Source organism: Crotalus tigris, unplaced genomic scaffold (assembly GCF_016545835.1).
Source record: "Crotalus tigris isolate CLP2741 ecotype Arizona unplaced genomic scaffold, ASM1654583v1 scf7180000023618.1514416, whole genome shotgun sequence".
Taxonomy (NCBI): domain Eukaryota; kingdom Metazoa; phylum Chordata; class Lepidosauria; order Squamata; family Viperidae; genus Crotalus; species Crotalus tigris.
Genome location: NW_024100082.1, coordinates 1182723 through 1207727, shown reverse-complemented (window position 1 = coordinate 1207727; position 25005 = coordinate 1182723). Strand labels below are relative to the sequence as shown.

At 35.3% G+C, this 25005-nt stretch overlaps 1 protein-coding gene across 2 annotated transcripts in view; it reads left to right on the top strand.

Moving 5' to 3' along the window:
- The window catches only part of PLXNA2 (plexin A2), a 275925-nt gene extending 255814 nt beyond the window's left edge, over window positions 1–20111 (top strand). Inside the window, exons 25-27 of one of the 2 annotated variants that reach the window (XM_039320077.1) lie at window positions 3320–3532; window positions 8223–8373; window positions 13627–20111. In XM_039320077.1, the coding sequence (XP_039176011.1) occupies window positions 3320–3532; window positions 8223–8373; window positions 13627–13722 (460 nt within the window). In that variant the 3' untranslated portion in view covers window positions 13723–20111. Of the gene's footprint in view, window positions 1–3319; window positions 3586–8222; window positions 8374–13626 lie in introns of those variants that run through there. The other variant, XM_039320076.1, reaches the window with a different exon arrangement.
- The last annotated feature ends 4894 nt before the right edge of the window (window positions 20112–25005 follow it).

The following is a 25005-nucleotide window of genomic DNA, read 5'->3' as shown; positions in this document are numbered from 1 at the left end:
AAAGATCAGTTTCTAACATCTCTTCAAAAAGTTATTCTTTGCTGTTTGGAAAGAAAAACATGCCCAAAACTTAACAAAATAACTATGAGTAGCCTAAGACTTATATTGTACAGATGGACAGATGCTAATCTACCAGATGGATTATGGGAAAACTCTTCAAAGAATGTTATGATTTTTTTTCAATATGGCATCTGACCATGCACACATTAAAAAGAATTCTATCTGCAGTCAGTATTACAATAATAAGATTTCCCGCCCAAAATTAATAGTCTTAAATGAAGCAAACCACATAGGAGTCAAGTGATCAGCCAGATTTCGTCAACATGTATGATGCTATTACAGATTTTCTAACTCTCACATTCATACAATGGATCAGCTCATTTCAATACAAAGGAAAGCCAAAACCAAAATCCCTTTGTCTAAACATATGGTTTAGTCTGTATATGTAGGAGAAGAGCAGTCAGAGTTGTGGAGTTAAATATGTCATCATCTTAGAGTCATACATTCCCACAAATGGTCCAAGTCTAACCAATCCTGAATTCTGTTGACTCTTATCTGGTACCAGTTTAAAGTTGGACTTTAGATGACTAGATTCTTGTGTATAGGCATGAATAAATCTTCTTTGCTGCAATTTAACAGATGGTCTTGATTCTTTGCTCCTAATGTATCTGGTCTAAACTATCTATTTTAAAAAAGTATTTTTTCAAGTTTTTCAGGATATAAGTATAACAAAGTAATATAGGATATAAATTCTACAAATAAAAAAAATAGGAATATCCCTTTTTTTTCTCAAGAACAATTTATGATGAAAAACTGAACACGGACAACACCTCAACTCTCAAATTACACCCTAGTGAAAACATTAGGCTCCTGTGCTTCTTTACCCTTGAATACTCATATTTTCTTACCTGCCAGCAGCTGATGTATCAGCAGAAGACAGTTAGCATAAGAACCTCCATACTCAGCTGTGTGAAAAAGTCTTTGCCATTGAATGATATTCTAGTTTGTTAGTAAATGAAAAGAATTTAATGGGCAATAATGAAGTATGTTTAGTATTTGAATCATTTATTTCATAAACAAAAACATCCAATAAATGATATGCCAGTGTGAACAAATAATTGTGGTCTTGTTCAGTAAATTCAATTAAAGAGCTAACTGGACCAGTGATGGGAGTACTTTATTAAACAGCCAACTCTGAGGTGATCTTCCCTTATAGACATCTCACAGGCATCACAGGGATGTTTTCATTATGCTGATTCTAGAGATACATCATGCCCTGTTAAAATAAATGTCTGAAGACCTCTGTAAAAATGTCATGTATGCTTATCAAACTGGAAAAGATCACCGAAGCATTTTGAAAGCTCTACTAAGCTACAGATAAGAAATGTCCTGAGACAAAGAAGATTTGGAACAATAATCCCCAAAAGGAATTATTCTGTGACAAGCATCTCATTAAAGTCATTTTAAAAAAAGAGATTTTCAGGCCTCTGCTACCTCAGCTGAGAGAGAGAGAGAGAGAGAGAGAGAGAGAGAAAGAGATCCATTGGAAAATAATAACTCATTGCTCCTTACAAACTTTGATGGTCATATCAAACTTCCCCCCCAAAAAAACAAAGAATCTCATTCTAGACTTCTGTAGGGATTTTTTTATAGGCAGATAAGTAAAACTTTGGAGCTAACAAGATAGTTAATAAGCAAACAGTAACCATTTCATATCAACTGTCAAGTATGGATATGGTGGACAATTACTCAAGTCCTAAGGCACAAAAGCATCCCCAAATTAGTGATCTTCAGATCATTGTGATATGAGATATTTATCACAATTCTGGAAGCGCTTGTGCAGTTTTAGGTACCTCAATTAGTTACTGAGTTTAATTAAGGAGAAGGTGTTACTTTTTCACACTGGCATATTGAAGATTGGATTATTGCACTTTGTTTTTGAAATAACACAAAGCATTGGTGTAATTTGCTCATTCAGTCTTCCTTTATATATTAATATTAGTAGCATGAAGCTCTAATAACTATCAGAAAATCAGAAAGAGGGAAAAGAGAGGGGTTTTTTTATATGAAATCAGTCAGTTTGCTTATTTAGCCCCAGACCCTATATTCTGACTTGCAGCTGCTGTCCAGAGTATAAAGTGGAGATTTTTAACATCAGCTGCAACACTGTCTAATTGGAAATGCCCGCAATTGATTTTAGCACTTTTGCATTTTGTTACTGGTCTAGACTATCTCCTCTATAAGTCATGCCTAGAATGCTGCAAAAAGAGCAATCAAGGCATCAGGAGCCTCAGAAAATTGCATTTTCTCAATAACCTGGTGCCTAGGTCTTCAGTGATGCAGAGTTTTAACTAGCAACAATAGAGAAATCAAAAGAAGAAAAAGATATTTTGGAGTCTTTCTGTTGATTAGGGTAGGTTAAAGTGTTTGTCTGTTTTTTATTGTTTTTTTTGGGGGGTACAGAGAAAATCAATAGTATTCTATTTAGTTTTTATTCATATTTCAAGCAACCTTTACAACACTGTATTCGAAAGAGTTGGTATCTTTGATAATGTTGGGTTTTTCCCCCCAATTGTGGAAAATGGAAGTAAAAATGTGTTATATTGTCCATATTATGGTTCTTTTTCTGTTGCTAGTTATTGTGAATTTTATATTACATAGAGATTTGGACTTTTTTCTTCCCTCTGTTCATAATATTGGTATTTATGGGCAAAAAAGACAAACAGTGGCATCTAGTGATAGATTACCTTGTAAGTGAAGAACGTTTTCCATTTTAAGAATAAAAGGAAGAGGGAAAAAAAGATTATTAATGATAATATTTAGGTTGGAATACTACTATAAATTCATGAGAAGAGAGTTTTAATGAATATACATTGAAGATGCTCATTACTGCATTAAAACTAAAAGAAATGGGGAGCAAGAATACAATAAAACTTTCAAGGGGAAAATTGATTATCTCAATCAAAAGAAAGAATTCCCTCTTTGGCTAGATCTCCAACCAAAATAAGCCAAATAACTCAATGAATTCAAATCCAATAGCTCCATCATAATTCTCTATCTTGATTTTAACTGTGTTTAGGAAGAGGATATCCAGCTTGACTGAAGTATAATGCTAAATATGATTAATTCATCTTGGTTGCCAAATACCATTATGGCTACAGTGCTACATTACTGGGATGTACAGTACTATATTACTCATTACTACTACTATTACTACTACCATTCTTATTTAACCTTTTTGTGAAAAGAAAAAAAGAAAAGCTCTGATTGTAGAAATAGTTGCTATTTTTTATTTATAATGCATATTTATGTCATACAGTCTTCCTCTTCGCTTCTGGGTGAATGTAATTAAAAATCCACAGTTCGTCTTTGATATCCACAAAGGAAGTATCACTGATGCCTGCCTCTCGGTTGTAGCTCAGACTTTTATGGATTCATGTTCCACCTCAGAGCATCGGCTGGGCAAGGATTCCCCCTCCAATAAGCTACTGTATGCCAAGGATATACCCAGCTATAAAAGCTGGGTAGAAAGGTCAGTATTCAAATAGAGGATATGTGCTGCATGGCAAGACTCTTTATTTGTGCTTCCCCAAGCTTGCACATATTGAGTTCAGTATAATTTCACTCTGAATCTGGGTGGCATTTTGAGTGGCAGTTGTGTTTTCTTCCTTACTCATAAAGGTCAGTATTAAGGATCCATTTACAAATTCCAAAATACCTGCAACATGAATTCCAATAGTGTTTCCATTAATGCTCTTCTTTTTGTTCATGTCTATATGCACAACATATGTAACAGATTTTATTTATTTATTTGAACAAGTTTTATTAGTTTTTTTTCGTTTTTATATCAGAGTGCTTGGGAAACAATGTGGTGATGGGGTAATCAATCATCCAAAAACAAAATCGTAGATATATGGCTCAGGTTAATTCTTTAAAGATTCCCTCTCTATTTCCCTCAAATTAATATAACATATTCAAATTAATACATTTCTAAATAAAATTCAATCAATCAAAAAAAATATCAATAACATTTCACCTATACAAGTCCAAATCCTGTTTTTAAGCTTTACTAACTTAATAATCCAATTTAGCCTTAAATAAACATATTATTTACACTTCAGGTATCCCTAATTTCCCTTGTTTCATAACATAATAGTTATGTCTAAAATAAACATATTATTCCAACAGTTACATTCTTACATTTCCCAAATATATTCTATTTCTTATTCTAATAACTCATTTATTAATGCCATGTCTTCCTTTATGACAATCCGTTTTCTTGTTTTCTTTCCATTGCAAAGTGATTATCATACCTAAAATAAAAATATTACTCTAAAAATATATTCTTACTCTATTTCAGATATATATTCTATAAATCAATCCATATCTCTAAAAAGCTTTTTTGACCCATTAAGTAAAATTTAAATCCCATCAAAGCAATTATCAGACCTAAAACAAACATATTGTTCCAAAAGATACCTTCTTACTATATTTCACATATATGTTCTATTTCTTATCTTAATAACTCTTTATATAAAACCTTTTCCTTATTACAATTCCAAACTATAATCTAGTCAATAATTCATCTCAGTTAGTATTAAATCAGTCAAAATCTCTAAAAGCCTTTTTAACTCATTAAATAAAATTTTAAGTCTCATTTTTTAATCTAACTCTGGCTTTCTTTTTGTGCCAAACAGGTTTCCATAAAAGAGCCTCTATATCATCAAATCTCAGTGTTTGATTAGGAATATTTATCAACAATTCAGTCTGGTCATACTTCTCTTCTCCTTCTTCCAGTATCGTCCAAGTAGTATAATCAGTTTTGTTTAATGTTGTGGTTACTAGTTGGTTCTTCACGTTATCACAGTTTTCAATACCTCGTGTTTGCAAATCATTTCCTGTTGCTTTTGGTATTACAAGTGTTTTAATTAAAGTCATTCTTTGGTCATCGAAGTTCTCAATGAGTTGTACATAGGATTGTGTAATGCCCTCTTCTGTGTTGATTTGTTCCTCTTCTATTGTTTTTTTGACTTATGGAGTAGTCAGTTGGAGTCTGGAAATCAGTTTGAGGTTTTGGGGCAAGGACTTTTATTCTGGAATTCACATGCTCAGTAGCTTCAAAAAATTTTTCCAGTATATGTTTATAGTTAAGTTCTGGGTGAGGTTCCTCCATCTCATTAAATTGTGTGTGTTGTTGCATAGAGGCCTCTTTGAAGTTTATCTGTTCCTCCTCTATTATTCCTTGGCCTATAAATTCATCAGTTAAAATTTGAAGTTCAATTTGTAGTTCTGGAATATCGTCTTTGGTATTCATCCTAGAGTTCATTTGCTCCGTAATCTCCAAGATTTTTTCCAATATAAGCTTCTAGTTAAGCTGTGTGTAAAATTCCTCCATTTCAGTGGTGAAATAATCTTTTAGTCTTTTAGTGGAGGCTATGTTTACTAACAGTAAGCCAATATCCACCTCCACAGTTTCTAGTAAGCAGTTTCACCACCCAGCTGTTTCAAATCCTTTATCTTTTCCCTTTTATAATAATTTGAAAATCAAACCCAGCCTCAAAATCAAAGAGGAAATATAATTGCAGTGTCAGCTTTTGCCAGAAGATGTCCCCAGTAGGCTGTAAAATCTTTTTTCCAGATTCCAATAGAGTTTTATCCAGTTAGGAAAGTAAAAAAAAACCAATATTCTCCAGCTTAATAAGCATATAGAATAATAAAGAGTAAAGTAGTAAAGTTCTATAGTAGGAATTTTTTCATGACCCCAGAGTAACCAAAAATAAAAATAGTCAGTAAAAATTAATTATTTTTCTTTGTTTCCAGAGCTCTTTTTCCCCAGTAAATAGATGCCACTCTCTCAAAGCAGGGAAATAATTCCAAAAGCTTTTCACAGGGAGATAGTTAGGGTGAAGAGAGGGAAGAAAGGGTCTCACCCAGATCTTCCACGGTGGTTCTTTATGCTTAGATGTTCTTCTGATTTTTGGCTGGTGCGGCTAAGTAATCAGCCCTAAGGAGCTGCCTCGGACTGCGGAAGGAGCTTCCGTGGTTAACGAGAGTCCTCCTCATCAGTAGTCACTCTAGAGGCGTGACTTTCGACCCTGTTAAGGGTCTACCGGCGAAGGGAAACCGGCCGGCAAAGAGACGATTCTCTGCACACGACTGCCAGTGCTGCAATCCGGAACCGGAAGTCACATGTAACAGATTTTATTAATTTCCTTAGCTGTCTGCTTGTGATACAGTGATGAGTAGCTAACATATTAAAAACGCACATAAACAACTAGAACAATAACTTACAGGGTAAGTCAAAAACCACACAGTCACCAAAGACAATTCTGCCTAAAATCCTGCTCCCCTGCTGAGATGAAGAACCAGTTCCTAAGATCATGTGAAAGACCAGCAGGTGACCATACGAACCTTGGAGTGGATGCTGTTCCATAGGACAGATGTCAGCCTGCAGAAAGTAGGTTTCCTGGATTGCATCAATGCTTGGAGACAGGCAGTTTACATGCACAACCTAGCCCTGTGTTGTAAAAAGCTTTATAGGTGGTGATAGTGGTGCATCTCGACTTGCATCTAGAGGCACAGTAGGAGCCAGTACAGCTTGGGAAGTAGAGATGTTTCACAGCATACTGAGGCATGCCCATAACTATGCATGTCATTCTTGACCAGCTGTAGTTTCTAAATGATCTTTAAAGGTAATCCTGCATAGATTCCATTGCAATAATCCAGACTAGAACAGCCCAAAGTATGAGTGACCAGGAATAGGTCCTCCACGTTTAGAAGTGGTATAATTGGTGCACAAGATGGACCTCTGCAATACCATCCTAGCCACAACTGCTACCAGTTCTCCAAATGGGCAGGAGCCAAGGAGGATCTCCCAACACTGGCACCATCTGAGAGACTACTAAACAATTTAGAACTAGAGATATTAAGGCCCTGCGTGGTAGGGATGGTCCAGTCTTGCTAAGCATATAACTCCCCATCCAGACCCCTACAGCTTTCAAATACTGAGAAAGAACCTTGACAGCATCATTTGATCAGCCCAGGATGGAGAAGCATAATTGAGTATTATTAGCATACTGATATTATCTGATTGCCCCATCACCATATCACCTCACCCAGTGGCATAATGTAGATGTTAAATAGAAGTGGAAAGACAGGTCCCTGTTTTGTGGAATTCCAGAAAATAGGGGCTTAGAGTTAAACTTTTCCCAGCCAATACTGGAGTCAATCCCAAAGGAAAGAAGAAAACCACAATGAAGCTTCTGTGTTCATCCAGAAGAATTATACTATTAGTGATGATATCAGAAGTTACAGAAATCAAGGAAGGCAAGACTGGGTGAACCACTGCCATCCTGATCCAACCAGATGCCATTAGCCCTAATGGCACAGTGATTAGAATGCAGTATTGCAGATTAAACTCTGTCCACACTGGAATTCGATCCTGACTGGGCATGAACTGGACTCAGACTTCCATCCTTCCAGGGTAGATAAAATGAGAACCTAGACTGTTGGGAGCAATATGCTGACATTGCAAATCTCTCGGAGAATCTTGTAAAGCACTATGGAGCAGTATATAAGTACTATTGCTATCATCAAGTGCAATCAAACTCAGTCTCATTACTGTTTCCAGATCTGAACCCTAATTGGAAGGAATCCAGATAATATTTACTGAAAAATAGAATAACATGAATGTTATGGTAAAAACAATACCAAAGAGAAAAGTATAAACAAAATGTTGTTTTCATTGCCAACTCCAGCTGTCATCTTTTCCTTCTTTACATAAGTCTTTTTCTATACATTTAACTAGACATAGTTTTTAGCTTTATTACTGGGCTTCCAATTACAGAAGTACTTAATAAGTGGAATTGTTATTTATATTTGTGATATTCATGTATCACAAATAATTGTCACTATACAATATTGTAAATACAATGCAACAATGCATATGTACAAGCTATTGTACATTACTAATAAGTTCTGTTATTGTGCATTTACTGTGAAATGAGCATAGTAGGAAAATGTTTTTCACTTTAAGGTTTATCACATATCCTACAAAATCAACTTGATGCTTTGTTCATTTTGACCTTTACACTGTTTTCCTGCAAAAATGACTTGTGGCTTCAACCCAATTCATTCTTGATTGCTGCTTCTTTTTTCTCTCAAACGTTTGTGCTTTAAGTAGTCAGTTCTGTTTCTGAAACACTATCTCCATTACTTTACAGGTATTATGCAGATATTGCAAAACTCCCAGCCATCAGTGACCAAGACATGAATGCCTACCTCGCAGAACAGTCACGTCTGCACTATGTTGATTTCAACATGCTGAGTGCACTCAATGAAATATACTCCTATGTCAGCAAATACAGTGAGGAGGTGAGAAACTTCTTTCTTCAAAGAGTTGGGGCTGGGGGGAGTAGAGAAACATATTTGTTGATTGAACCCTTCACTACATAATTGTCATAAACAATTAAACTTTAAGCAGCTGACATTCTATAATCCAGTAACAAGATTAAAACAATAAAACAATATAGTAACATTATATCAAAGTCCAAGGAACAGCATCTAACAACAACCAGACATTCTTACAGCAGGACAGAATAAACTCAAACCAAACTCAAAGGTTGTCTAGGTGCTAAACTAACTGGAGAAATAATGCATTTCTTTTTCTTAATTTATCACCAGCAATTGCTGGAAGATTAAGTCACCATTGTTTGCACTATTGAGGTCTGGCAGAAAATTGCTTACCTGGGTTTGCAGACCACAAAAGAAGTATTCAGTATTACATGCAACACACAAGTCAATGTTCCCCTCTCCAATGCAAACTAACTTTGCACTAGTTTCTGCTTCCATGCTATTTCCATGCATGACTCAAACTGCTATCTAGGGCTAAGAATAGCGCAACTCTGCCAATATAGCACACAGTATCATAAGATACTTTTGCAAGTACCCTTCTTTTCAAATGTATCTGGCTGAATCTTTTTTTTTTTTTTTTTTTTATTGAAAATTTTTACATTTTACAAAAACAAATCCCCTTCCCATACCCCCCCCTACCTCACCCCCCCCCCCTTCCCAACCTCCCAAACCCTCCCCTGGACTTCCCAGAGCTGAGTACAGGCTTAATTAAAAAAAAAAAAAAAACTTAAAACACTTTTAAAACCTAAACAAATTTAAATACAATCATCATTCTATATAAGCTCCCTCCAAAAACACAAATTTAAACATTACTTTCTTTGAATATCTATATCTATAATATAAAATCTAATTTCTCCCTCTTTCTTTATCCTAAAACGAAAAAATAAACATACAAATCTTTGTTATACCATTAAAGCTAAATACTCTTAAAGAACTTAAAGTAAGTACATATTTCCTTCAATCTTCATAATCTTCTCTCCTATCCAAAAAGAAGAAAAAAAAAAAAAAAAAACAAAAAACAAAAACTTAAAAAACCTATAAGTCCTAAACAAATCTAAGCACATTTAATTAAACAAATTATTTTGTCTTAAAAATATTAATAATAATATTTAAAAACTAAAAACACTTTTAAATCCTAAACAAATCTAAATACAATCATCACTCTATATAAACTCCCTCCAAAACCACAAATTTTTAAAATTTAAAACATTAGAATCCACTCACTAAAATAAGCAAATTATAATCCCTTCAAAACACAAATTTAAACAATATTATCATTAAAGGTTCAAAACTTAAAACAACAAAGTTAATAAACACATTAAACATTTCAATCTTCACCAATAACTAATTCCATCCGTAAAAAACTACATCCTTATCAATCTCAATTATATTAATATTATTAATTATTCACATTCCAGTTTTTTCCATTCTCCATTCTTCCATTCTTCCATTTCCCTTCTCCATTCTTGTATCAAACTCGTAAGAAATGCTGCAAGTTCTGCCTTAGGAGACTGCTCCAAAATTCCTGAATCTCCCATCGACTCCGAAGCCAATAAGGGTTCCTTAAATTCCTCCTTGTATTGATCTTTACAATTGTAAGTTGTACAAGTTATCCTCTGCCCGTTCCTCTCTTGTTGATGCCCCTCAGACTGAGATTTCCCAGTTTCCATTTCAGGCAACAATTCCACCCTTAAAGATTGCTCCAAAGACTTTGTAGGTCTAACATCTCCCAGAGATTCAGAAACCACTAAATATGAAACTTCCTTAACCTTCTTCTGTTGCTGCTTTTCTTTGGGATTATATACTACACAAGTTGTCTTCTGCTCCTCAACCTGGACTTGTTGAGGCCTCTCACACAAAGATTCTCCAGTTTTCATAAATATAGGCTCTTCAAACTGTGATTCTACATTCTTTTCTTCCAAAGCTTTAAACTTAATTGATGGCGATGCACATACCCCCAGGACCGAAGTATAAAAATCTTTTGCTTGAGAAACAGTATTAAGTCTATAACATGTCCCCAGGTAATTCACCACCATTCCAATCGGAACATCCCATCTGAATGAAATTTTTCTCTTTTTAAGTTCATTTGCTAAAAAAGCAAACTCCTTTCTTCTTCTTAAAATTTTAGATGGGATCTCTTTAAAAATTATAACATCTTGTGAAGCAATTTGAAATCTCTTCTTATAATAGGCTTGCACAATTTCATTGCGTAAAGATCTTTTACCAAAGTAAATTACCACATCTCTTGGCAGATTCTTCTGTGCTGCCACCACAGAGTTAACCCTAAATAATTTTTCAATTTCATTAAGTATTCCCTCTTTTTCTTTATTCAAAATCAATGCAAAGTCCTTTGCAACCATCTCCTTCAGATCTCCTTGCAAAGACTCTCCCAGGCCTCTAATTCTTAAGGCATATTCCATTTGTCCATATTGAAGCATAAGAATCTCATTTTCCATTTCTTTTTCCATACTTTCAATTTTCCCCTCCATTATGTCCACTTTTTCAGCTACCTCTTCCACATGGGAGTTCACCTTTTCAAGAACAGAAGCAACACCTTCTAAAGCCAAAACAAAATCTTGTCTCAAGATCTTATTGTTTTCCTCTAAAATCTTTTTCATTTCTGCCCTAATTTGAATTATAACATCTCCCATCATGTCTTGCAAGTCCTTCATAGTTATTAGCTGACCCCCAGAAGAGGGTGAAACTGTTGATTTAGAAACTGTAGAAATCCCTGGACGCTTTGGAGCCATCTTAAAGAAAAACCTTTAGTCCTTCTTAAGCAATTATAAAAATTCCTTCAAAAATATAACTCCCTCCAAAGAAGGTCATTATAATAAAAAGAAAAAAGGGAAAAAAAGGAAGAGAAAAAGAATTAAAAAAAAGTTTTACTCCTTCTTAAAAATTACAAAAAATTAAACAGAAAAAAAGTCCTTCAAAAAAGGGTCATTACAATAAAAAAAAAAAGGGAGTTCAAAGGAAAAAAAAGGGAGAAGGGGAAAAAAAAAAATAATTAAATAAAAAAAGTCCGTTCCAAAAAAAATACTTAGAGATACCAAAAACAACCATTCCAATCATAAGGAAATAAAAAGAGAAAGGGAAAGGAAAGAAAGAAAAACACCAAAAAGCCTGCCGGTCAGCATTCTAACTTCCAGAAAAAAAAACACCGAGGAGTTTGCCGATCGCCATTTTACTTTCCCTTTCAACAAAGAAAAAAAATAAAAAGAGAGAATAAAAATAGAAACAAATCTTAAAACTTAAAATCCAAATAAGTCAAAGAAAGCAAAAACTAAATCCTCTACTCAGCTCTGTCCATTTAAAAAAAAAAAAAACTCACCAGTTCTCTTTAAGCACGGAGGTGTTTGCGGCGGCTCGTTTTGTCCCTGAGGACAAAAACAGCTGGGAAGCGGAGACAAGTCTGAACTCCGTGGGAGCACTCCTTTCACCCCCCCCAAAAAAAAACTTGGGGGGTGCGAAAGAGGCTCTACCACTATTCAGACACTCTCTACCCCCCCCCTTTGCCCGGGAGGGGGATTTTGAACCGCTGAACAGCTGATATCTGCTGTTCATAGCGGTTCTTACACTTACCCAGGAGGACGGCTACAAAGTAGCCGCCATCACGCACGCAAAATCCACCGGAAGTCCCTGGCTGAATCTTATAATGCCATTTGGGATGCAGACAGATAGAAAAATAATTACAATTTATTTTCAGAGTAATTTGTAACCATAAAATGACACAAAGATATGCTACATAATGCACAACACAAAGTATGCAACAAAATATAAAGGACCAATGTTCACCACAATTAGTTTTTATTTATCACAGCCTGAGCATATTAAAGAACTTTAGTAAAAGTAAAATAAAAGTAATAACAGATGTGTCTGCCTGAGGAAGAATTGTCTGAATTGTGAATTCCCAATAAATGAGACCTTTGGTTTATTATGGACATCATTATTATTATTATGTGAATACCTAGGCTGTTATCCTAAAAATATATTTCTGAATCTTTTTGATATTGTTCATAAAAAAATAAGCAAAATTTTGCTTAATAAGCAAAAATGACACATTTACTTATGTTTGCTTCATTTCCAATTATATTATTATCTTGGCTATTGTCCAGTTTCTTTTTCAAATAGAATGAAATTGCTAATGATTAGGGATGGGAAAGAAATACTAAAATGCAAACCAAATCAATTAACTAATTTAATTCACATGTTCCAAACTAAGATGCAAGCCAAAATTCAATTTATTTCATTTTTTACACTTCTCCAAATTTTGCTACATTGCTCTCTGCCCAAAATTTGTATATAAAAAGAAGGGATATCATGAAATCATGTATATAAAAATCATATCTGCTGTAATAATTTTCATCATGAAGTGATTAGGGCAATGTTTAGATAAAGCAGAAAGTAGAGCTATTTTAGTTGTTGTTATTGAATATTTGTACTATTCTCTGAATGCCTGCAAAATTATCTGGTTGTTTGACCATGTGCTATTTTCCCAGACACAACTAGCATGGCACAACCAAATCCTATATATATATATTACAAAATATTACTAACAGTACAGTACAGTACTGTAATATTACTATCAGTACAGTACAGTACAGTATTCTTTTCTGATGGATACATTACTTGATGTCTAAGTCCCCACCATCTGGTCAGCTCTTTAATTTGCAGTGCTAAGAAATGCCTATTTTGCAGTTACAGGTATTAAAGGCAAGGCTTTTGTCTTTTAAGTGCATGTATAAATACTTGGTATAGTGCAGCAGCCATTTGCTAAATAATAGAGGAAATATAGCCTCCAGAATATAATTGCGCTTTTTGCTGGCAGTGCAAGCCAACACAGTAACTCAAAAATAAGGAGGGATTTGTGAACACAATGAAATCCTGTGCTTTCCTTTCATTTCTTACATTTTCTCTAGAAAATAGAGCTAAAGACTGAGTGTTGTCTAACAGTTCTATAGTGTATTTCAACTTCTTATGAAAACATTTAGAGATCCTAGGTATTCTCATTCACAGATTTACCATAAGGCTAACATTTCAGACCATAATTCCTATGCATTGTGTTCTTATCAATGTACAAAAAAATTGTCATGAATTTCTAAGACCCTTTATTTGTATGTATTGTTGCTTCCTTTTCCTTTTAATCTACTTAAATCCAATTCATTCTTATTATTTCCTGTCCTTTCCTGTTTGTATTGATTTTGGTTCCAGATCATTGGGGCTCTGGAGCAGGATGAGCAAGCGCGCCGGCAGCGCTTGGCGTACAAAGTAGAGCAACTTATTGGTGCCATGTCTATGGAGAGCTGAAGAAAGGAGCAGGAACTCCTAGGAAAAAACATAAGGAGTGATTGCAAAGACTTTGGGGAATTAAGGAAATTGGCAAGGTGGCCACAAAGAATATATGGGGAATACTGTGAGAACCTCCTACAAGAAGCAAAAGTTACCCCAGATTCTTAGCTCAAAACTCACAAAATTCCAGTTGAAAGAATGAAGGAAAACAACAGCAACTGTGCATCTCAAACATCAGTTGGATTTATCAAATAGTTCAACTATTCAAGCTGTAACCTTGAAGGTCTTTGGAAGCTTAGACTTCTCCATGACTGCTGCTTTGCATGAAAATTGTTTGGTGTATATTAAGAGATAACAAAAACAATATTTAAAGTTTTTTTTAAGAAAAAGAAAAAAGAAGAAAAAAAGGTAACAAAAATACGGTGGCTACGTCTTATTGAAGATTCCACTGTAAATTGCCCCTCACATCATACGAGAACTTCGTTGTTCATGGCTCAGATGGTTGGTTTGCAAGTAGATTCTCTACCTTAGGAAATGTTTGAAAAAACTCCATTGTTCCTCTGCCTGGGAACTTAAAAAATATCTCCAGGAGCACAAATTTGCACCAAACCTTTTAAAAAGTGCAGTTGGAAAGGAAAACCCAGCATTCAGTATCTTCAAGAGTATTTTAGCAGGAATCTATGTGAGTGGAAAAGCCATCTGGTCATTCAATTCATCTGTGCTGAGATCAGCTTCAACTATGTATTTATAGAGTACTGATATTTTTTTAATGCTCCCTATTTACCATTGAAGGGACACTATGATTTTATGAAAGTCCTTCATTCCTCTTCTACTTTGACACAAGACTTCCCTCATTGAAATGATTCCTTCCTGTTTTTATGTATCTGCAGTTGTGTTCCTACGGAATGTCTGGTCCTTTTGAAGCTAAGGAAGTTGTGATGGTTTAAAATGAAACTGGTGCATTATGCACTTTTATAGGTGCAATTCATATAAAAACTGATTGGCTTTCTTAGTTGCTTAGAGTGTTGATTGATCAGTTAGCTTTTGGGTTGTTTGTTTTTCCTAGTCACTACGTGATTTCTTGCTTTTAAAAAAAGTGTTTACAGCAAGCAGTACTTGAACAGTGTAGACCTAGTGAATTGACATATTTATTGCTTTCCTGCTTTGAATTCACTTATGCAATCAGAACAAATGGCATTTGCATTTTTCTCACATCATATGAAAGGTCATGCAGAGATCAAGCATAAGACTCCAATGTCTCCTGGGAGAGGGAAATGGGGGCACCTTCTCTCTGGACAAAAGGAAATGGCACATTCTACATGCTGGCTAATTATTGTAGTCTTGTCTGTGTCCATGTGTCTCAATTCAGATTAGGTTTTTTAATTGACCCTAGAAGTCCATTTCTAAGAGATCAGTAGAAGGCTGATGATGTCTGTGAGTTGTCATTGCTTTTTACAAAAGATTTTTTTTAAAAAAAAAAACCAAAGTCCTTTCAAGAGTGCTAATAGCAGGTGGGATGCTGTAAACATTTCTGTCTGTAATGAATATTGATGTTTGGGCAGGCTACATTTAAGAGGGGTGAGAAGAAGGGCAAGGTGATTAGAACTAATGGAAGGCAGAATATTGGGCCCATGAGTGCAGTCAGACTTGAAGAGAACAAAATGGCTTTTCTCAGTGTGTCTATGGACAGACACCTTAGATTGTATTATGATTCTACCAAATTTTGTCACATTTTCAGTATTAGAAAAAACATGGTTACAGCTGTTTTGAATGGAATTAGAGGACATTATCACTTATCAGTATATGTCAGTTCTAAAATCCTAAGGGTCTTTGGAAGTGGAGGTTTTCAGAAATAATCATTAGCTAGTTTTTTTGTACGAAGTTCAATGTAGGGAAATCTCCAAAGTCAGGGGAACTCAAGGTTTTGCTACTGTTCCATGTCTACAACACTTCATGTCCATCCAGGACCTTTGTCATGCTGGTCCAAAACAGGAGTTAGCCTGAAAAGGTCAGCTATCATCGTACTCTTCATTCATGATACTCTTGAGGGAGATTCCAGAACAATTAACATGAGGGAGGCTGAATAGTTGACCCCATCCTGACCCCAATTGCTCCCTGGACATCTGTAGATGGGAAGTCTCTAATACTATTGCTCTTTACGCTGAGAGCAAGGTGATACATATGGAAATCTATTTCAAAGACAAATAGCCTGAACATGATTGAATACATTGCTTTATTAACATAGCTCAGCTTCTAATTAATTGTGTGGAATTCTTTTATAAGGGGCTTTATCTACTAGTGTGCTCTGCTTAGCCACCACATCAGAAAGGAGGAAATTGCTCCTGACAAAGTAAGCCCATTTTTTTCCAGTGATATGTAGATGTGTCTTTTAAAGAACACCACTAGATTCCCCTCCCTTACCAAGCAAAGGAGGTGAGTTTGATATCACATACTTTAACTGAATTGCATATTTTGTGAGAATCTCTCATTCTTCTAATCATTATCCTGAATGCTGCCAAAAAAGGAGTAAACGAAAGGACCCACTTACTGTTATAATTATAATTCATTAAAGTGGTGTCAAACCCCCTTTTCCCCTTGATAATTTACTTTCATAAGTTTCCTTGAGTCCTATTAATAGCCTGAAAGAAATACTAATGACTGACCTTGTACAATAAGCCAAAGCCTTTGACATTCTCAGCAGTCAAGATTTGCAGCCAAAAAAATCTGATTTACACTGACTTGGCAAGAGCAGAGAATAGGAGCTAAATGCAGGAAATGTCTCAGAAGGAGAGCATATTTTCAGAAATATTACTTCCATGTCCTTTAGCAGGAAAGGGCATTTGATTGCAAAGAAAGAATTGTCTCTTTTAGTCCTAAATTTAATTGACAAAGGTAGTACATTTAGCAGCTTATTTTTATCAATGGATTTTCCACTTTCCCAATTTCAAGCATTTCACAATGAATTCTCTTTGGGCTTCTTTTATGCATTTGTATTAGTTTTTACTGCTGTGTTAGATGAACTATACATCTGAGGTGTCAATAATCCAAACTAAGGCTGTATCTAGAAGGTAGTTTCTTACATCTTTAGTCAGAAGTGGAAAAACAGATAACTCACCAGGATTTATCATCTAAAACCAATGAATTGTTACTACAGATACTCTGATTTAGACTATAGTATCAATGCTGGACCTGCTGGTCCATATAAACTAATAATAAAGAGGTTAAGAACTGGAAAAATTCTCACAGAGTTGGCAGGAATCAAATGAGTTGATTCAAATATATTTGCATAGGTCCTTTCACAGCAACTACTGCATTCTACAATCATAGTTTTCCGTTGCAGATATGTAACATCTCTTCCTAAGATGAGATTTTCTAGGCAATCATACTTTATCTAATAGTTTTTGCATGCTAGTTTGATACAACTTATCCTAAAGCAAATTTGGAATTAAATGCATGACTTTCATTTCATGGTCAATTTATATGGCTATAAATAGTATAAACTGTTGCTGCAAGACCTCAGTCTTCCCAGCCTGAATCATCACTATCCCCAATGTCTTTGGCCATGTTCAAGAGTTGGTAAAGACTGGCCAAATCCATAGGCATTTACCTAATATTATGAGGTTAATTTAGTTGTTTGAGGGGAAAACAATAAGGCTTGAGCCAGTGGTGGGATTCAAATATGTGAAAACCGGTTCTCTGTGTGGATGCCACTTCCGGAAGTCTATTTTGGGCCAGGGCAACAAAAAATTAGCTACTGGTTCTGCTGAAGTGGTATGAACTGGTTGAATCCCATCACTGGTTTGAACATTTAGAACCATGATTGTTTTAGGTAATATTCCCTATCCTGCTATCTTACCCTGATGTGTCAGTTCTAGCTTAATACAGTTCAGATGTTTTTACATCAAAGCCAGAGATTACATTCCTGGGATTTTGTGCCTAAACACTTCTTTTTTGAATAATTCCATTTTTGTTTTCATTGATGAGTGCTATCCAGAGCCATCAAAGAGCTAAAGCAAGGAGGCAGTGATGTGCTAATCTGATGTTTATTTCCTTTTGAAGATCTTTATTGTATAAAGCTCCATCATGTTAGCAGACCTGTCTGCCTCTTCTGAATTTTTGTTGCAATATTAAAATTCTATAGCCACTTCACCTGCCAGACCAATCAGCAGGTCTTTTTAACCTGCATGCATTCTAGTCTAATAGTTTGCATTTAAAAGGGAACAAAAAGCGTAAGCAGCTCAATGTGCTGTAGATCCACTCAGAATAAATGAACAATGGAAGTGGTAAAATAAGCTGGAAATTAAACAGTTTCTCTCTTCCTTATAGATGATATCTTAAAAGTAGTTAGAAATCCTCTTATTCAGAATGGTGGCAATCTTAGCCTTATTTAGGAAAAATATAGTAAGAAGGCCTAGCAAGTGCTCACTGCATCCCTGTCACAATGAAATATATTAGATTTCCTAACAGAAAATCTAGGATGACTTCTAGATCTTTTTCATCAAAGTATCCTCCCCTTCCATGCTACTGATATTGTTTACATCACAAATTAAGAAAAATGACACTGTAATACCTTGTTTTTAGTTGTAGAGATTCCAAGTCATCTTAAAAAAAAAACATTTTTCAGCAGTAGCTATTTCTCTAAAGTACTTCTAAATACTGTGTTTGAGTTTAAACTAAGCTTCTTTCCTGTGCTTATAATAGCTGAGATATCTCTATCTAGATTGAGACACATTCCCGGTGCTTGCAAAGGATTCAGTTGTATACTATACAGCCTCCCTATGGGCAATTCTGCTGATTGTCTATGAAGATTCTCAGTCATCCAGGTCATGCACCCAAAAGATCCCAAAGGTGCTTTTCCAAAAGGCAACTGGATTTTTTCTTTATTTGGAAAAACAAAGTCCATTTGCCTTTTGAAAAAACACCTTTGGGACAATACTGCTGATGTTTTGCCCTCCAAACATACCATTCCAGGAAAGCAATTGTCTTCCTAAGTGTGGAATTTTCTGAAAATATATATATTTGTTTGTTTATACACAATATATCTATACAACATTAAATTTATATGACAAAGAAATAACATTAAAATGTACATATACTGTATGCAGACACAACCAGCTTCAAGCAAAAAAAAAAAGCCTCAACTTCTGAAAAACAGAAATCTCAGTAGCATGGTGGTTATAACACTTGCCTGATATGTATAATGTTAGTTCAAAACTTGGCAGATTTTTTAAATTATTGCTTTGATTTCCTTAACTATGAAAGGAGGGGTTCACAATGGTTAGCACAAGCCCCTCTTTCCTTTTTTTTTTCTCTCCCTCCAGAGCTTTGAAACAGCTAAATTAACTGGAAGACATCTGAACCTCCAACTATAAAAGAGAATGTCTTCTCAGGAACTGTGTTAGGAAGAGAGGAAAAGAAATATGACAGAAAAAGAAAGAGGAGGAAAGCAGGAAATAGCCGGACAAAATTGGCTTGGTGCCAAGTGCAGCAGTCAACTGACAAGGTGGCTAAAAAAATAAGCAATGGATTGAAATATATAAGAGCTAAAAGTTGAGTGGAGCAATAGAGCTCTATAGCTAAGCCAAATTCAGAAGTGCCAACAGCCAGCTGGCAGTTCATAACAATTTTTTCACCTCCCAGGCAAGTGACTGAGAGATGTTAAAGTCCCTGCAGCAGCTCAGGACAGAGACACCCATTCTTGGCAGAAAATCCCCAAAACCCTATCCAGCAAAATCAAACAGAAATTTCTCCCAGTTCACAGTTGGGAGATCATCCAAAGATAAAGCTAACTGAGCCTGTCATTTACACGAGTGTAGGCAATTCAAGCTGGTAAATGAAAAGGAAGGAAATAAGTTAATAGAAACTCATCAAAATTATAGATAAAAATCCTTAGGTAGGTAGCAAATATAGGAATGATAAATATAGGGACATAAGTATAGTGATAAGAATTAGAAATAAATTGGTGTCAGTTTTGATTAATTAACATTTTGTGTAATAAATTTCCCCCTGAACAAAAGGAGAAAAAAATCTGTCTCTAAAAAGACTCAGCACACACCAAGCTTACTACTTTTCCTCTGGGCCAGTGCACATATCAGGCAATAGGCTATTGCCTGTACTTTTTGTGATGTTTCTCAAGAGTAGTTAGAATTAGAGTGGTATGGGGCAACAGCTATTAAATTAAGTGAGGAGAGCAATCCTTCCTCTGTGGACTAGCCAATTGAACTGCAGGGATTTGTCTAAAAAAAAAAAAAAAAAGTCAAACTAGAAACCTGGATCAGCACCAGCCTGGAAACATCATTTCCAACATAGAGCAGGAAAACATGAGCAGATTTATGATAGACTACAGGTGAGTAGAAGATGACATCCATTCCTTCTAGAACAGTGTTTCTCAACCTTGACAATTTTAAGGCATGTGGACTTCAACTCCCAGAATTCCACAGCCAGCAATTGCTGGCTGTAGAATTCTGGGAGTTGAAGTCCACATGCCTTAAAATTGTCAAGGTTGAGAAACACTGTTCTAGAAACTGTTGATGGCCCTTTAGTGAAGACTGAACAACTCAGCAGTGTATCAATAAAGGAGAATATTTTTAACTCAGGGTTGAAATGAGGGGTCCTTGGTGCTTTCTGAACTTTCTTTTCTTGTAGATGTTTCATTACCCAAACTAGGTAACCTCATCAGTGCTAGCAAGGAGTGGGGTTTGCTTTCAATTTCTATTCTAGTGGCTTGCCCTGTCAATGGGGATGGATTGTTTACTTGATTGTTGGTCTGATAAACTTTAGAGTTATTCTATTCTCATCTGGGTGCTGATTGCTCATCTGGGAGATGATTGTTGATGGGGAACAGTCAGCCCCAATAACCCAAACAAGGATCTGCTAAACAAGCCAGCAGTAAACAGACCAATCAAAGAATCCCTAAGACCACACTGACAGGGCATGTCAGTGAAAACAAGGAAAAAAACCAAACTCTGAGTGCACCAAGGACCTCTGAATTAAATAGTGTGAACATGTCCTTGGTCAACATACTATCTTAGGGATGAATAGTTTTGAATTTGTTTTCAGGTAAATGAAGGAGCCAGGGTTTTGATTTGATAGTATGCTTTATGCAGTTTTGGTGGATACTGTTTTCATTGGAAAGTTAATCTCTAAGCAAAGTTTACTTTAGAGAAGACTATATCTAATCATAAGAGCAAGTCCAGTGCTACTTATACAATTTTTGAACAAGCATACAGTATCTGAATAGATGGAATATTAACAACTGTATTCACTGCTTCAGAAACTATTAGTATTTAAACCCAGCTAAGTATGCTTTAAGAATATCAAAAGATCCCTAATACATCAAGCTAAAAGCTAAATCAGCATTTGGTTCCCAAAATGGCCAATCACATGGCTGTGCAAAGCCAATAAGAACAAGAGTGAAAAGCCTGGATCTGCAGCTAGTACACAGAAGCATCTTGCTTTCTATTATATAGCCATTATGTGACAGGTCATTTTTTTTATTCTCTTATGCTCGACAGACATCAGATTTTTTTGTAACAGAAGTAAAACTCAGAGTCTATAGATATATATCTTATCTGTTGGGTGAGGCACCCGGTCTACCAAATATAAATCAGTCTGTTCTGCGTTTGGCTCCAATTTGCAGGCAGACATCACATACTGTGAACACTATAAATTTGTCAGCCACAAGTTTTGAATATATATATATATATATGTTTTCTGAGGTTTTCACAGGTGTTTGTATATAGGTCTTTGTTTATTCAGGTTTTCTCCCGCGTCAAATTGGAAGTGTCTTGGCGACGTTCCAATCAGAGCACAGCCAAACCCCTAACCAATCAGAACACACCTCCACCCAATCAGAACACAGCCAAGCTCCCATCCAATAAGTTCATACCCCCACTAGCAGTTAAAAGGAAGAAACAGCTATGATCACACATTGCTCCTAGAAGCAAGAAGCCGAAAACACCAGCCTGAAGATGACGAATGGGACTTTGTCGAAACGTCGCCAAGACACTTCCAATTTGACGCAGGAGAAAACCCGAATAACCAAAGACCTACACACACACACACACACACACACACATAATGTTATTATCGAGATATATATATAAAATGTATATATATATTATCAGTACTGAATCTCAGTGTAATTGATTGACCTAAATTACAATGTCACCATGAATAATGTACACTTTTATCTGCCTTATTTGCCTTCTTTTTTAATTAAAAAGTCCCCCAAAACTGAAATCTTATCTTATAAGAAGAAGTCTTTGAATATTGCAGCAGGTAAGAAGTCTTATCTTCTTCCAACACTATGGAAAGAACAAAAAATATACCCCTAAGAAACAGAGTTAAGGTAGAAATTTAAATTCAAAATGATCATGAGAAAATGTAATAGAGAAGTTTGGTCAAATAACTCCTTGTTCTCAGTACCTGCGGGGTGCAGGTACATCTTTGGAGATCTACTTTGAGAAAACCTCCTGATTACATAAGAATGAGAACATTTTTCATTAGCAGCACCAGATGCTATAATTTCCCTAGTGGGCCTTTCTTTAGGCTACAGTATTATCTACATCCACCTGTCAAAAGGATTCAGATCAGTAGACAAAATGAAATAAAAATAACCTGAATCTGCTCTGGGGAAAAAGGAAAAGACTGAGCAAGGACCAAGCCCTAGAGGAAAAGGTGGTGACAGCAGCAGCAGCAGCGAAAGAATAAATAACCAACAACATGAAAGACCATTTGAACTCCATAATAGCTAGAGTCTATCAGTTTGCATTATCCCATTTGTGATTTAAACCATAGGCTGGTAAGAATAAGGAGAGATGTTGTATATTTACCTTCTAGTTAAAGGAGAGGAGACAGACTGATTTTCTAAATAGCGACTGCATCTTCACAGATAAATTCACATTAGTTTTACCCACATAAGTGAATACAACAGTGGGAACTGAATGATAAATTAAAAGAGATATTTCAACAAAACTAGCTAATTATCTCCAAATATCTTAACACAACAAATTTCATCCCTCTCACCTTTTCTCCATGTGAGCTAATCACCTCACATGGAGATAATAATCCATGCCAGTGTAATACAGATAAGACCTGCCATTGTAGACAATGCATAAAAGAATTTTAAGCTAAATTTAAAGATGTTTCTAAAGAGAAAAGGCTCTGTTAAACATAGGTCAATTCAGTTGTGGTAGAATAATCAGATTCACAAAACAATGTTAGAGTGTATTTTCTTTTAGGAGAGAAAATGTTTAATTTCCAGGGAAGGAGCTATATATGTGAAAGGTGTGGTACCATTTGGAAATGTGGCACTGATTAATGTGGGTTTCACTCCATGCTCATTGAGCATTATTTCCAAATAAATTTTTGGTCCAAATATATCACAGAATCTTAAAAATCATTTCTGTTTTTTTTTTTAATCTGCTATTTGACATCTGAAAGACCCATTGTACACAAAATAAATTAGATAACTCAGGAACAACCAGACCTGGGTATATTATTCAGTCCTTGATAGCAAGAATGTTAGTATCTGGAATATGTTGATGAATATTATGAGGTCACAAAACATAGACCAAATCTCCTTCAGGCTGCATATGGATTAAAAAGTGGTGTGTAATAGCCTCATCCCCTCAATCCGCACCTAACAAAGTGCTTTTACTTTAATGGAGTCCCAAAGGGAGTACAAACTCCATTTCTATTCCCATTAAACAACCTGGAGCAAAACTCCTTTTTAAAACTTGTTATTGGTAATTGTGGCAGCAACACCAGTACTGATAGGAGGCAGGACCAGTGCACTGAGTTCCAACCCTTGTTTAAACAATAAAATGCTCCAGGCAGACTGAATGTTGAATGCTGTTTTTCAGTATATTATCAAGCATCAATCAGCTTACTTAACTGGAAGGAGACACAGTTATTTTGGATGTTGTTAGTGCTTAGTGTTTGTATTTGTCTGTTGTTGTTGGTTTGGGGATTTTTTTAACCAAATTTTCTGTTATGTTGTCTGTATTTTGCCTTTTTCTATGTATTTTCTCCCCCTCACCAATGAAGCCCAATGGTAAGCAAACACTAAAAATGCAATTCTTCCAACAGACCAGCAGAAGTGTGGATACTTAAAACTTTCTGTACCTTTTATTTTGTCTTGTTGCAAGATAATTGTTCTCTAGAGATATTAGCAGCATTTCAAAAATTAGCTGTTTAAACAATATGTTAAATCTGGTTGTTGGCTAAAATTGAAAATATATTTGTGGGAGAGAGAAAGGAATACCAAACATTTATTCATTAATAATACAACATTGGGGGATACCTGTAAATTTTTATTCCCAAATATGATTTGATTTACCCTTTGGGAAAAAATGGAGCAAGCTGACATCTCAGTACTTGGTATTAAGATTTGCTTAGATAATGACCAAATATATTAACATTAGTACAATTTCCAAAATAATGTTTTGACTATTTTCAAAATGATTGCTAGATTCACTTTGCCCATGATGTAGGATCTGCCCATAATGAAGCTGCAATGGAGGAATCCACTGTATTTTTAAAATAAACAGAGGCCTCAAGAATATATGCTTAGTGGATTTCACCTAGAATAAGCATAAGCAATTTTATTCTTTTTTTAAAAAAAATACAGTAAAAAAATAACAACACACAGAACCCCAATCTTGTGGATTTTCTAATAAGGAACTAGATTAAGAAAATGAAGATTAAAAGGAACATGAAAAATGTTTCTTATAAATTTCCCCAATTCTAGAAGTGAACTGCCAAGAACTCTATCTGATTCTCTACTTCTAAATACCCTACATATCTTCTCATTTCCTTTCTCCTTCTTTATACTTGACACACTGGAGTTCTATATTATAATTTTTTTTAAAAAATTGTCTGTTTTTTGTTGTTTTTACAAGTGTTGTAGGGGAAGGGGAATGTAAGAAAGCTGAAGTATTTAAAAATGTTCCAAGGGGGGGGAAAGGTTTTTTTGTTATTATTCTAATATATTATTGTGTACCTATTGTAAATATGAAACACTCCTATTTTGCAATTCAAGGACTCACTTTGTACTGTTCTTATATATAAATAAAGTTTACTGGATAAAACTGGCTATGTTCAATTTTTGAACAGACTTGACTCAAGCTAGAAGAGATTTGCTAACTCCACATATGTGTGAAACCAGTAAGAAATTTAACAATTTTGCAGCAGGTCAAGCACAAAAAAAAAGCTCCAAAGGCTAAAGGAAGTTAGACACTGCCATCTAGCTTCACGTACTGAAAAACAGATGGGAGAGGCTATTTGTTTTGCTTCTAA